This window comes from Psammomys obesus, unplaced genomic scaffold (assembly GCF_907164565.1).
Source record: "Psammomys obesus unplaced genomic scaffold, mPsaObe1.curated_primary_1811, whole genome shotgun sequence".
In the NCBI taxonomy this organism is placed as follows: domain Eukaryota; kingdom Metazoa; phylum Chordata; class Mammalia; order Rodentia; family Muridae; genus Psammomys; species Psammomys obesus.
This window is the reverse complement of record NW_026596962.1, coordinates 7,161,840-7,175,759: the sequence shown is the minus strand read 5'-3', so window position 1 is coordinate 7,175,759 and position 13,920 is coordinate 7,161,840. Positions and strand designations below refer to the sequence as shown.

At 37.6% G+C, this 13,920-nt stretch overlaps 1 protein-coding gene across 1 annotated transcript in view; it reads left to right on the top strand.

The window, feature by feature from the left end:
- Positions 1-13,920, top strand: part of Dok6 (docking protein 6) — a 337,303-nt gene that overhangs the window by 143,533 nt on the left and 179,850 nt on the right. Inside the window, exon 5 of the mRNA XM_055598745.1 lies at positions 3,072-3,261. Within this exon, the coding sequence (XP_055454720.1) occupies positions 3,072-3,261 (190 nt within the window). The remainder of the gene's footprint in view (positions 1-3,071; positions 3,262-13,920) is intronic.

Here is a 13,920-nt window from a genome sequence, read left to right as displayed (position 1 = left end):
AGACTGAGAGGCATATGGGCTTCCTCTAAACAGGGAATTAGGTCCTCTTCATGCAAGGTCCTTGGTTGGAGTATCCATATTTGCAGGCCTATAATATAAGATAAATATACTAAAATCTATAGTCCTAAAGAAGCTAAACAACAAGAAGACCCTAAGAATGATGCTTAAGCCTCATCCAGAAGGGCAAACAGGATAGACATCAGAAGTAGAGAGGACAGGAGCCTTCCACAGAGCAACTCTGAAAGATTCTACCCAGCAGGGTATCAAATGAGATACTGAGACTCATAGCCAAACTTTGGGCAGAGTGCTGAAAACCTTATGGAAGAAGAGGGAGAAGAAAGACCTGGAGGGGACAGGAGCTTTACAAGGAGACCAACAGAGCTAAAAACAGCACTATTAAAAGAGGACTAAATAATCTCCCTCGATTCTGCTTTTTTGTTTCTCAGTAGATGGTGTCTCTGATTTTTTGCTTCTGCAGCTGAAAACTCCACTTCGGTTTACTGCCCCCATGGTTAAATAAACACATATACATGGGTTAGTTACTTTCTTCCCCAGCTAGATCTGTTTAAAAACTAACCAGCTCAGTGAAGAGGGCTTCATCCCTTCTGTGAACCAATGACTCATTCTGTTGCATAGTGTGACTGGAATCCTTCTATGTGATCATGTTTTTTTTGCTTATAACTACTATCATCTGATCAAATCCACTTTGTAATACCTACTGGACTGTTACTAAAGTTGTACCCTTACTCCTATTATAAAACATGATGGAGATGGCTTAGTTTAGTTTGTTTGTTTGTTTTGTTGTGTTGGTTTGTTTTGCTGTTTATTTGCTTTTTGTTTGATCTCTTGTTTTAGTTCTTATGCGAAACACTCAGGCAAGCATACTTGAAGATTAGGTTCTATTACATATCTTTGTTAGACAAACTTTAATAAACATTCAATTTTGTTTATTATTTGGACATTTCAAATAAAATTGTGTATTTCTATACCAGCTAACATATAACCCTGAATTTCATCAAAATATAGATATATGGATGATAGTTGTGGGATTTTATAGTTTTGAGAAAAAGCACATTTAATTTGATAGTCCTGTTACAATGGAACCCACTTGGATACTGAACTGCCATGGGCTACATCTGGGCAGGGGTCTTAGGTTATCTCCGTACATAGTCCTTGGTTGGAGTATCATCAGTCTCAGGAAAGACCCCTGTGCTCAGATTTTTTGATTCTGTTGCTCTCCTTGTGGAGTTCCTGTCCTCTCCAGATCTTACTGTTTCCCACTTCTTTCCTAAGATTCCTTGCACTCTGCCCAAAGGTTGCCCATAAGTCTCAGCATCTACATTGATAGTCAGAGGTCCTCTGTGTCAGGCTCCTGACTTGTTCCCTCTTTTCTCCTTCTTCTGATGTCCAGCCTCTTTGCCTTTCTGGATAGGAATTGTGCATTTTAGCAAGAGTCCTCCCTCTTGATTAGTTTCTTTAGGTGTACAGATTTTAGTAGGTTTATCCTATATTATATGTCTATATGAATGAGTATATACCATGTGCATCTTTCTGCTTCTGGGATAGCTCACTCAGGATGATCTTTTCCAGATCCTACCATTTAAGTGCAAATTTCATGATTTCCTTGTTTTTTATTGCTGAGTAATATTCCATTGTGTAGATATACCACAATTTGTGCATCCATTCCTCCACTGAGGGGCATCTGGGCTGTTTCCAGCTTCTGGCTATTACAAATAAGGCTGCTGCAAACATGGTTGAGCAAATGTCCTTATTGTGTACTTGAGACTCTTTTGGGTATATGCCTAGGAATGGTATAGTTGGATCTTGAAGAAGCGCTATTTTTAAAAAATCTAGAACTGAGTATAAATGTGGGTCATGTGGCTCTCATGCTCGAGTTAACTTAACACACTTAGAATCTGAAGATTATTCATTGCCTCACAGAATCCTTACTTAGTATAATACTTGCCAGAAAAAGATTATTATCCAAACAATTCCCACCAAGCACCAGCAAACAATCAGCATTAAGAACATGGCCTTATGATGGATAACGACACATTCCAGAATGTGTCTTCTAGCTGCAGCTGCCTTATTTTTATGCCTTTCAAAATAATTAATTTAACCACATTGCCTCTTCAGCACTCTACACAATTAAATTTGCAATGTTCAGAGAGCTCTCTGCCAGTAATTCTTGAACTTCTTATCATGATGTTATTTTTCATAATTACTCAATTTTCACATCCTCTATTCATTAAGTATTAATTATATTCATATGTGTTGATATATATTGATCACTTACTTTAAATCAAGGAAATGGTGCTGGGAAGCACACTTGTTTTATACAGAACTTTACAGGTTCTTTGCTTTCTAGAACTTACAAACCCCTTTTCTCTAAAATAAAGTGCATTCTATGCATTTAAATGGGAATCAAAGGCTGCAGAAGTTTGCCATAGCCTTGGAGATGCACAGAAAATTACAGCAGCAAGGTTTAGAGTCATTGATTAATAACAGGATTTCGACTGTAAAATATAGAGAATAAAAGAAATTATATAGTTTTATTTTGCTTGCCAAGGGTACGTCTTAAGTTTTGTACAAGATAGTAATGAATATCTAGGCAAACTCTGACCAGGACTACAATGTTTTTACACGCATATTGAATTATTTTGTAGTGTTTAAGTAGGTAGAGAATCATCTGATTTGCATTGAACCCTTACCTTCAGTCCGAAGATGAGACTGTTTCAGTATTTCTAAAAAAAGACATTCTTGAAAAAGTTCTGTCTACAGTAATGAATTGTCTGTGCGAAGAAACAGAGTAAACATCTTTTAAAAAGAGACTCCACTTACCTTTCACCTAATGTTCCAATGATACAATTTAACCATCATACAATCCTCAATATCAAGTATGTATCCGATACAGTTTTGTACAATGACAGAATGAATGTGTGAGTGATGATAGTTTAGTGAACATCTTTCTTCATAAAAAATAGAGGTGGTGTTTGGCAGTATACATCAGTATTAGGGAACAATTGAGGAGACTTCATTGAGTTTTCTCCATGCCTTTCGTTTCTTTGCAGAACGATTCAATGTTTATCTAATGCCTACACCCAACCTGGATATTTACGGTGAATGCACAATGCAGATCACGCATGAGAATATCTATCTCTGGGATATCCACAATGCCAAGGTCAAGCTGGTGATGTGGCCGCTTAGCTCACTGAGGAGATACGGTCGGGATTCAACGTGGTTCACCTTTGAGTCAGGAAGGTGAGTTCCAATTCGTGACAGAAGTGCAACAGACATGTAACAGTGCAGCAGGCATGGAATGGTGCAGCAGGCATGTAACGGTGTTCTGTGAATGAAACTCTAGCTGCCACTGCCAGGTAGAACATTGTCCTTATAAAAGATCAAACTTATTAAGTACAGATCTCTTCAGTTTCTTATTAGTGATTTGAAAATGGCATTAATGATATTGTTACATTAATTACTCTAATCAAAATAAGTTTAGTCTCATACATGTATATCAAGCATGTTAATAATTTAAGGTATTAAAATGTAATAATACTAATTTTGACACATTTTGATGCAGTAATATTCCTATACAATTAAATGTGCCCAGCTAGCATTATTTTTGTGAGTTAAATAAGAGCAAATGATTTCCAAAGTGGTTGTACAAGTTTACATTCCCATCAGCATTGGAGGAGGGTTTCCCCTTTCTCCACATCTTCTCCAGCATGTATTGTCACTTGTGTTTTTTATTTTAGCCATTTTGGTGTGTGTAAGGTGGAATCTCAGGGTTGTCTTGATTTGCATTTCCCTAATGACTAAGGATGTTGAATATTTCTTTAAGTGTTTCTCTGCCATTCTATATTCCTCTACAGAGATTTCTCTGTTTAGCTTTGTACCCCATTTTTAATTGTTTTACTTGATTTGTTGCTGTTTAATTTCTGGAATTCTTTACATATTCTGGATATTAGCCCTATATAGTCAGATATAGGGTTGGTGAAGATTCTTTTCCAATCTGTAGGCTGTTGTTTTGTTCTGATGACAGGGTCCTTTGCTTTACAGAAGCTTTTCAGTTTCATGAGGTATATATCCACTTATAAGTGGATATTAGACATACTATAAGATAATCATACTGAAATCTGTACACCTAAGGAAGCTAAGCAAGAAGGAGGGCCCTGGGTAAGATGCCCAATCTTCATTCAGAAAGAAAAATATTTAAATATTCATGTATAGTTAAGTTGTAATAACATTCATCATGAGCATGGCATATGTCTCTTAGATTTTAAGAACAAAAATCGCTGAATGGTGTATATTCATACCAAAGACATATCACTTTCCTGTGGTGATTTCTGTAAAGAGTCTTTAATCTTGTGTTAGTAACTCTGAGCTCATTCAGCTATTTATTCCTTTCTGCCTAGAAACTCAGAAGACCATAGTGATCACATTTTGCATAATAACTGAAAATGAAATTTCAACACAAAGAGCATTTTAGACATGTACACTACTTTAAAATTATAACATTGTATAAAGAGATGATAGTTTTTAAAATATTCACTCATCTAAAGTAATTATTATTTACTAAACTTAAAAAATCAATGTTATGGGGCAATAGGGAGATAAATAAGTTAATAAAATGTGTAACTCACAAGCATGAATACCTGATTTCATTTCCAGGATACACACAATAAAATCAAAACACACAGACAACAACAAACAAATGAAAAAGGCAAACCAAACAAAAAAACTTGTGTATCATTATCTGTGCCCATAATCCAAGTACTAAAGAGGCAGAGACATGAAGATACCTGAGGATCAGTGGTCCCCAAGTCTAACCTAAGTGGTGGGCTGGGCCAGTAACAGACCCCTTCTCAAAGGAGAGCAGTGACGTGAGAACAATACGCAAAGCTGTCCAATTATTTTTTAGCATCTGCACACATACAGACACACATGAGAGAGAGAGAGAGAGAGCAACATAAGAACTTGTATGAAAAGGAGCATCCACATATAAACACATAAAGACATAAGCTGGGCAGAGCGATTCACACCTGCAAATCCAGCACTTGAGAGGTGGGTGAATTTCTGAGTTCAAGATAGTGACAGGAGCCTACCACAGAGGGCCTCTGAAAGACTATCCAGCAGGGAATCAAAGTAGATGCTGAGACCCATAGCCAAACTTTAGACAGAGCTCAGGGGATCTTCTGAAAGAAAGGGGAGATAAAAAGATCTGGAGGGGACAGGAGCTCCACAAGGAGAGCAACAGAACCAAAATATCTGGGCACAGGGGTCTTTTCTGAGACTGATACTCCAACCAAGGACCATGCATGGAGATAACCTAGAACCACTGCACAGATGTAGCCCATGGCAGCTGACATGAATTCAGTGACTGGCTCTTTGTTCACTGCCCCCAACCCCGAAGGGGAGGAGCAGCTTTACCAGGCCACAGAGAAAGATAGTGCAGCAAGTCCTGATGAGACCTGAAAGGCTAGGATCAGATGGAAGGGGAGCAGGACCTCCCCTATCAGTGGACTTGGGGAGGGTCATAGGAAGAGATGAGGGAGGGATGGTAGGAGTCGAAGGGGATGAGGGAGGGGGCTATGCTGGAATATAAAGTGAATAAACTGTAATTAAAAAAATGAATGAAAGTTTTAAAAAGATAGTGGCCCACAGGCCAGCCAGAGTCACATACACACTGAGGCTCTCTCAAAAAAAAAATTATGGAATTTTTATTGGCATTATTGGAGTTTTTTTCTTCATTTCCCTATCCCTACCTTCCTAATTCAAACCTTTCTAGTTCTTCTGGGTCCTACCTTTAATAGAGTTAATAAGTTAAGTAATAGTGATTCTGTCCACATACTAATTATTCAAATTTATCATTTCATTCAGTGTTCACATTATGTTTTTCAATTTTCTATTTTTAGTTTGACTTTCATAATTTTTATAGTTTTTACCAATTTATTATTCCTCCAAAGCCTTTAAAAGGAATAAGTGGGATCAACACAGGCTTTAAAATTAGAATCCTCACACCCTAAACCAAAGTGCTTTCTTGAAAACATGAATTGTACTTCTATGACCTTGACTATTTTAGTAATATTAAAATGCATGAGGATACATAAACACATTAGAATATACAAGTTTCATATTCTTCAGTTATTCATTGCATTGTTGGCTTATCATTTTAGCTTTGTTTTGAATATTTGCCAGAATAACATCTTAAAAAAAGAATTTTTAAGCCTGGAATGGTGGCACATGCCTGTAATCTCAGCATGCTGGGAGTCAGAGGCAGTCAGATCTCTGTGAGTTGGAGGCCAGCATGGTCTACAAAGTTAGTTCAGGACAGACACAGCTACACAGAGAAACCCTGTCTCAAAAAGAAAAGAAAAGAAAAGAGAATAGAAGAGAAAAAATAAAAATAAATATTGAAGTACTGAAACATCATGTGTATACCCATGCTCCCATGACTCTTGAGAATTAGAGAGAGTTGAATTCTGATTACTACTTTATTTCTCACTCATTTAGCCGGGACCATTTGTCCAGTGCTAGATCTAAAACCTGAGTGAAGTAGTACTCATAAAGCCTCAAACACATAGTATTGCCACAATACTGACATAAGCAAAATCACTCTTTTTTTTTTCTCTTCCTCAGAAAACGTATAGCTTGTGTCTAATCTTAGGAAGGAACCTTCTATCTCATCTTGAAAAATTCTTATCAAAGAAATTAGACGCTACTAGGTTACGCTTTTGGCCTAAGCCACAGAAAATTTGGGTGGAAACAAGCCAAACACAATACTTGGGACAACATTTGCCCTTAAAAACCTGACAAATATGAATGCTCTGGAAATAGAAGCTAGATTTCTCCACCCTAAGTCCAGAAACTAGGTTCATTTGTGAAAATATGCAAAAAGAAAAAGTATTTGAGAATAAATCTAAGGGAAATATTGAGTGGCTGCCCTTACTATAACTGACACTCAGCGAATTACATTGAGTCAGTAATGCCTCTGTTATTCAAGAGCCACCAAAATATATAAGAATTAATTGATATATGATGTATGTTTCTTCGAAATGAGTTTTTTGATGTTTTGGTATTGTCCATGGTGAAATCAGACTGTAAAGCGATGAAAATATAGTGTTTACATGTTTAAGATATAGAAAACACACTTCAGGTAATTTCATGCCATATTATATAAACTGACCCTAGTCTAACTGCACACCCTCAAGTAAGAAATATGAACTCTACATGAACTTGCAGCTACAGATGGCACTATGTACTCCTAAAATTATGTTAAAGCCCTCACCCCCAAGATAATGGTGATTGCAGAGCCTTTGGAAGATATTTAAGTTAAGATAAAATCATGAAGATAAGGCCCGAATAACAATTGCATCTTCATTCAGATACAGGAGCTGAAGAGATGACTAAGCAGTTAAAAAACATTTCTCTGATTTTCTAAAAGATCCAAGTTCAATCTCCAGGATCTATGTCAGATGACTCACAACTGCCTGAGTCTACAGCTACACAGGGATCTGGCACTTCTATTATCTCACATGACCATACAGAGACACATAACTAAAGATAAGTCTTAAATATTAAAAATAAAACAGAAGAGGCTCCAGAGACCCTGTTCACTCTTAATTTTTCTCATCATCTAAAGACACAGCTAAGTAAGAACATATTGTACTGGCATATTGATCTTGAGTCTTCAGAACTCTGAGATCACAAATTTCTGCAGCTTAAGCCATTCCCAGCCTAGAGGCGGACAGCACCATACCCAGGTTTTGGGTCCAGGTTTGATAAGCATAAAGAAAGTGTGCATTCATTTTTCCTTGCTCTTAGTTGTGGTATGATGTAGATAACTAGCTATTTTAAGTTACTGCTGCCTTGACTTCCTTACTGTGATTGAGTACAACCTGGCATTTGGTGTTTTGAGCTAAAATAACTTTCTATTCCCTCAGATTCTCTTTTCTATGATATTTTATTACTGTATTAAAATTAAAACAGAATGATAGGCATTGACATAAATGCATAATTTGAAATTATGAGCTCACAGAAAAAACACAAAAAAAATCTAATTTAGGCATAAAATTAAGACAATGTTTTTTAAATACTAAAATAAAACACTATCTGTCAGAAATACATTAATGAATTTTATATGATGAAAGCTAAAATGTCCACTTTTTCTGAAGACATCCCAGACAAAATGAAATGATGAGCCATGGCCAGGGTAAAAAACTAGTGATTTTCTTATTGGAAAAATTATATGTATCCCCAATTCTTAAACAATTTTTACAACCCTAAATAAATAGGGTTGTAAATAGGGTGTGATCATCTTACCCTGGGTACTCCTTCTTGTTTAGCTTCTTTAGATATACAGATTTTAGTATGTTTATCCTATTATTATATGTCTAATATCCACTTATAAGTAAATATATATCATGTCTGTCTTTCTGCTTCTGGAATACCTCACTAAGGATCCACACACCTACAGATACTTGATTTTTGACAAAGACGCCAAGACCATACAATGGAAAAAAGACAGTATCTTTTAACAAATGGTGCTGGTCTAACTGGATATCTACATGTAGAAAAATGCAAATAGATCTATGTTTATAACCCTGCACAAAACTGAAGTCCAAGTGGATCAAAGACCTCAACATAAAACCAGACACACTAAATCTGTTAGAAAAAAAAAAATGGGGAAGATCCTTGACCTCATTGGCACAAGAGACAACTTCCTGAACAGAACACCAACAGCACAGGCTCTAAGATCAACAATCAATAAATGGGACCTCCTGAAACTGAAAAGCTTCCGTAAAACAAAGGACACTGTCATCAGAACAAAAAGACAGCCTACACATTGGGAAAGGATCTTCACCAACCCTATATCTGACAGAAAGCTGATATTCAGAATATATAAAGAGCTGAAGAAGTTAAAAAGCAACAAAACAAGTAATCCAATTTAAAATGGGGTACAGAGCTAAGCAGAGAATTTTCAATAGAGGAATATTTTGTTATTCTGTGAATCAGGTATCTGAAAGCAATGGGTTTGGCCAAATCTCCAGTCCTGTGTCAGTAAATTAAGATCAGAAATATGTTTTTGAGATTTGTTTTATTACCTCATATTGTCCGATCTCAAAAGTTAATATAAATATTATAGGTAGAAATGGAAAAGAAATGACATAAAAATCACTCATATCTACCTCTTGAGATAAATCTGTTTTTAATATTTTGATGACTTTTTATCAACATTTTAAAACTAACTTAAATAAATAAAATTAATAATAAAAGATACTAAAGACTTTTTTGCTTAATATACTTTACATTCAAGATTATAGTTGTATTATGGTTTCTGAACATAAAGCTATTGCCATTGTTAGTTCCACAAAAGATATTTAATAAATAAGACCACAAAATCCATTTATGGAAAGAATTACAAGTTCTTAACATGGGCTTTTAAAAGAATTACAGAGTCAAAGCATTACGATTTTTAAAGGTTCTTTACAATATAGCAAATTTTTCAAAGAAAGTAGTATCTATTCATACGCCTGCTAATAGTAAAGGAGAGTGCCTTTCTGTCCCCATAAACACATGTGCTAACTCTGGGCACCCGAGGTCTTTCTTTTTGATAGAGCCACTTGACATCTCATTCTCTTTATTTTTCTTTTCTCTTTTACTTGTCGTTGACACTGGAGATTTGTCTTTTTGTACATAGTTAACTTTTATTTTTCCTTTAGAGATTGAAATGTTGTTGATCATAGCTTTGTGTGTTTATTCTGATTAAAGAGAGCCCAGGCTAGAAGGCTTAGTCCATGTTTAACCAACAGAAATAGAGATGAGACTGTATTCCCTGGGAGATGAGGGTGGCAATTGTCTAGGAAGCAGAGCTGTGGGTGGGATCAACCAGTCATCCCAGAAAACCTAACAGAAACTTAGATTTTTTTTTTTAGTCTCATATAAAATAAGGTTATTTATTAGCCTGTTGCATAAAGTATATATTACTTTGTATAGTGTGTGTGTGTGTGTGTGTGTGTGTGTGTGTGTGTTTGTTACTAGCTCCATGGACAGTAATAAAATTCTGTAAGTCAAAGTATTCCTCTCAGTGACATCCTTTTTCCCACATACTAATCAATACTATTGTGCCACTAAGTTGTGAACGTTGACAACAGTTGTGGTATTAAATCATTGGTCATGGTGGGATAGGCTGGCTGTCTTGTCCTCGTGGCTGGAATCATGCCTCCTAAGCCTCAGGAAGCACATGGCCTGGTGAAGACTACTGAGGGAAACAGAGACAACTCTATTTGCCTGGTGAGGACTGCATTGAGAGTTACTCGCATGCCTATTTTCACAACAGCCTGGAGCAGTTGCTCTTTCACCGTGATTTAACTTTGCAATTTCAGAGCAGAAGAACCAACCAAGTTTTCATGCCAGCTTTTTTCCAAAAATATCACAGATTTACCAGACCTGCAGAATAAGTCACAGGCTTCCTGATTATGATCAATTTTTTCCTATGAAAGAAAACATTACTTTCCAAACTGCTGGTGTGGCAGTTTCACTTCACATAACTGCATAAATGTGGGATGCAAAAATCCAAGTGAGTGTCAATGCCTGAATGATAAATTTCAAGCAAACTTAAACCATGTTTTATAAAATCACTACTCAAAATATAGTCTCCTACATTAATTACAATACTTAATACAACAAAAATTGATGGTTCAGATATATGTCTCACTACTGTAGTTGAGGACTTATAGCTTTCTGTTTTTTTTTTTTTTTTTGAGAGCAATGTTCTGCTCTTGTTTTTTTAATTTTTATTTTATTTTATTTTTAGTTACACTTTTTGTACTTTGTATTCCCCCTCTAGTTCCTTCCCTCCTCCCTTCCCAATCCCTCCCTTCCTCCCCCTTCTCCACACATGCCCCTCCCCAAGTCCACTGGTAGGGGAGGGTTTCTTTTTCTTCCTTCTGATCCTAGTCTGTTAGGTCTCATCAGGAGTGACTGCATTGTCTTCCTCTGTGGCCTGGTAAGGCTACTAGTCAGTTCTGGTGGTGCAGGCCGGTAGGATTTGCTGAAGAAGGCAGAGGCAGGTGGATCTGGAGTTCGAGGACAGCCTGGTCTACACATAGCTTTCTATTTTTAACTATAAGTCTTTGAATTATAGTATAATTTCATAGTTCTGTATAGCCATAAAACAAACCAAAAGTATAGTCATCACAAAGTTCCTCATTCCTCAATTACAGTAGTTTCATCTGTCCTCTGGTTTTCAGACAATGAGAAGTTCCTGTATTAAGGTTCCGTGAGACATCAAAAAAAAAAAAATTAGGAAGCAGATTTTCTTCAGGATTCCATATACAGGTCATATTATCAAAGTTAGTGAGACATATATCTGAACTCAAGTCCAAGTGGATCAAAGACCTTGACATAAACCAGATATGTTAAATCTCCTTCCTAAGTATTAACAATTAGAAATGAGAAAAAAGGAAGAAATACTACAGTGTTTTTTTTCTACAAAGAGGTTGTTAATTTAAACATATACTTCCTGTATATAATTTAGAATTCCACCATTCCATAGACAAAATTTACTCATCCCTAAACATTTTAGATTAGTACTATAAAAAGTACTAATAAAAAGCTAAAGCCAGTCTTTTCTAATCAACTTCCATATGCAACAGTTAAAAATAAAAGATAAAATAAAGAGCATTTTAAAGATGGTGCCAGATCATGAAAGAAGTATAATATATAAACACGCAATGAGTTTTATTGTGTATAATGTTTGTACAGACTGAAGACCCACTTCTCTGAAAGCCTTGACATTTGAAGTGTTTGAAATCTTGTGGTATGTGCACATTTGGAATATCTGCATAGAATTTACCAGGGATGTGACCCTAATTTCATTACCAGTTCACACACTGCAAATATCTGAAACTTTTTGAGCACATATATAATGCAGAAAAAGGTTCAGTATTTTGAACATTTCAAATTTGGGTGTTTGGGTATTGGGAACATTTACCTTCCATAATATTTAAATTACCTAAAAGTTTTTAATCCAGCTCTTCTAAACAAACCCAGAGTCATCTGTACCCTTCATTGTTCTTTCTCTCAAAATAAAAAATTTCACCTCAAGAGTGTTAACAGTATTCTTGTCTTTGTAAATGAGAGGTTGAACCCGTGGCAATGGGCAAAGAGATGCCTCTTTGGTGATGTTCTTATATCAGACAGGGACAGATGTTCATCCTAGCTTGATGCCTGCCTTGGTGGCCAAAGCTGTTTATGCCTAGGATTCACAAAAGTCAAATCCAGGCAGCTCAGTGTGGGAGGAGAAAGACAGACTATAGCCCACCCTGCTACCCATAGTGCTGTCCTCAGGCACAGAGCACAGGTAGTTCTTAGGTATACAGCATATACTGAGGAGATCACCCAGGGTCCCTGCCAGCTGCATGGCTAGCATGTAGCAAGAACCATCACAATGTGTGAGTATGTGGTAGATAGACAGCTGAGAGAGAAAGAGAAGTGGAGCACCTTGAAGATTAGCAAGAGAAGACTTGAGGGTGGAGAGAAATATCCTCTTGTGAGTGGCCAGCCCTCCCATGTGGGACCAAGGTTTTGTCTCAGCCTGAGCTGCCACTGGGGGCCGTGACTACGCAGGAAGAGTCGGTGTCGATGTCTGTGGGTCATATTATCACTAGGGAACATGGAGACATCCCTGGTCTGGACAGCTACCAGGGACCACACGAATATCCAGAGGCTATGCAGAACTGGCCCCATCCCTCTGGCTGCTGTGCTCTGGAGAGCTGACCCCAAATGCTCACCAGCAGCAGGACTAGGAAGAGCAAGCTCTGTGCCTCGCCTAGGCAACAGAGTGGAGCCCCAAGGGCATGAGAGCAGGAGAGCTGGTTCAGCCTCTTCCAGGATGGAGCACTTGGGACAGTAGGCCCTGCGCCTTGACAGAGTGGCACCATGGAGATGGCTCTGGAGGCCTCTGGAGGCTCTGGAGGTGAGAGTAAGCTGGGCCCATGAGCAGGAGAGTAGGAGAGCTGGCCTGCCTCTTGCCATTTAAGTCATTGGGTGGCCTAGCAAAAGCAGTGCTAGAGAGTGTACCCTGGTGGTGTGGATAAGGGAGAGCCAGTGCACTGAGTATCTCAGTTACCACCCAGGCCCAAACCCAGGATTCTGAGTTGTCCCATTCCAATATCTATATTATCTGTGAATGGTTAAGATTAATGAAAGGGCCAGGCCTGCTGATCCAAAGCTGCAGGATCTCCATGACAGAGGATAACCAGGGGGGAATCCAGGTGAAGATCTAATATTGATGGTGTCACAGAAGCCAGAGACCTCAAACCAAACCAATGACTCATTGCAATGAACATTTGCAAGTGAAGGTGTATGAGACACAGTGGGACACCCTGTGACATACTACAGCCTCCACAAAGATGTTTTCTGTGCTTTATTGATTTCTTTTTCTTTCATTCTTTCATCCTGTCTTTCTTCCTTTCTTTGTGTGTATGTGTAGTTTTGTTTGTTTGTTTTGGGAGGGTGGTTTCAAGAGAGATAGCAGATAAGAGGGGGTAGGAAGATGATCTGGAGTGGGGCGCATAATGTGAAACTCACAAAGAATCAATAAAAGCTCTAAAAAGAGAAAGGTTGTCTGTACTGATATCCATTCTGTAAATCCTGTACATGCTGGTACATTTAGTACCCACTCACAGATGCTCAGGATAGACATTTTCAGCAGTAATATCAGTGGGTATGTGTTCCAATCAAGCTAAGGGCACTTTGACAGCGACAGCAGCTGTGTGACTGTCATCCCTGAAAGAAAAATAATACAATTCAGCTGAGACAACACTAATAGTATAAAACAATGCAACCCCAGCTTCAGAAATGACAGGGTGTGAAAACTGTTTGCAGCTATCCAGCGGATTGCCAAGTGTGCTA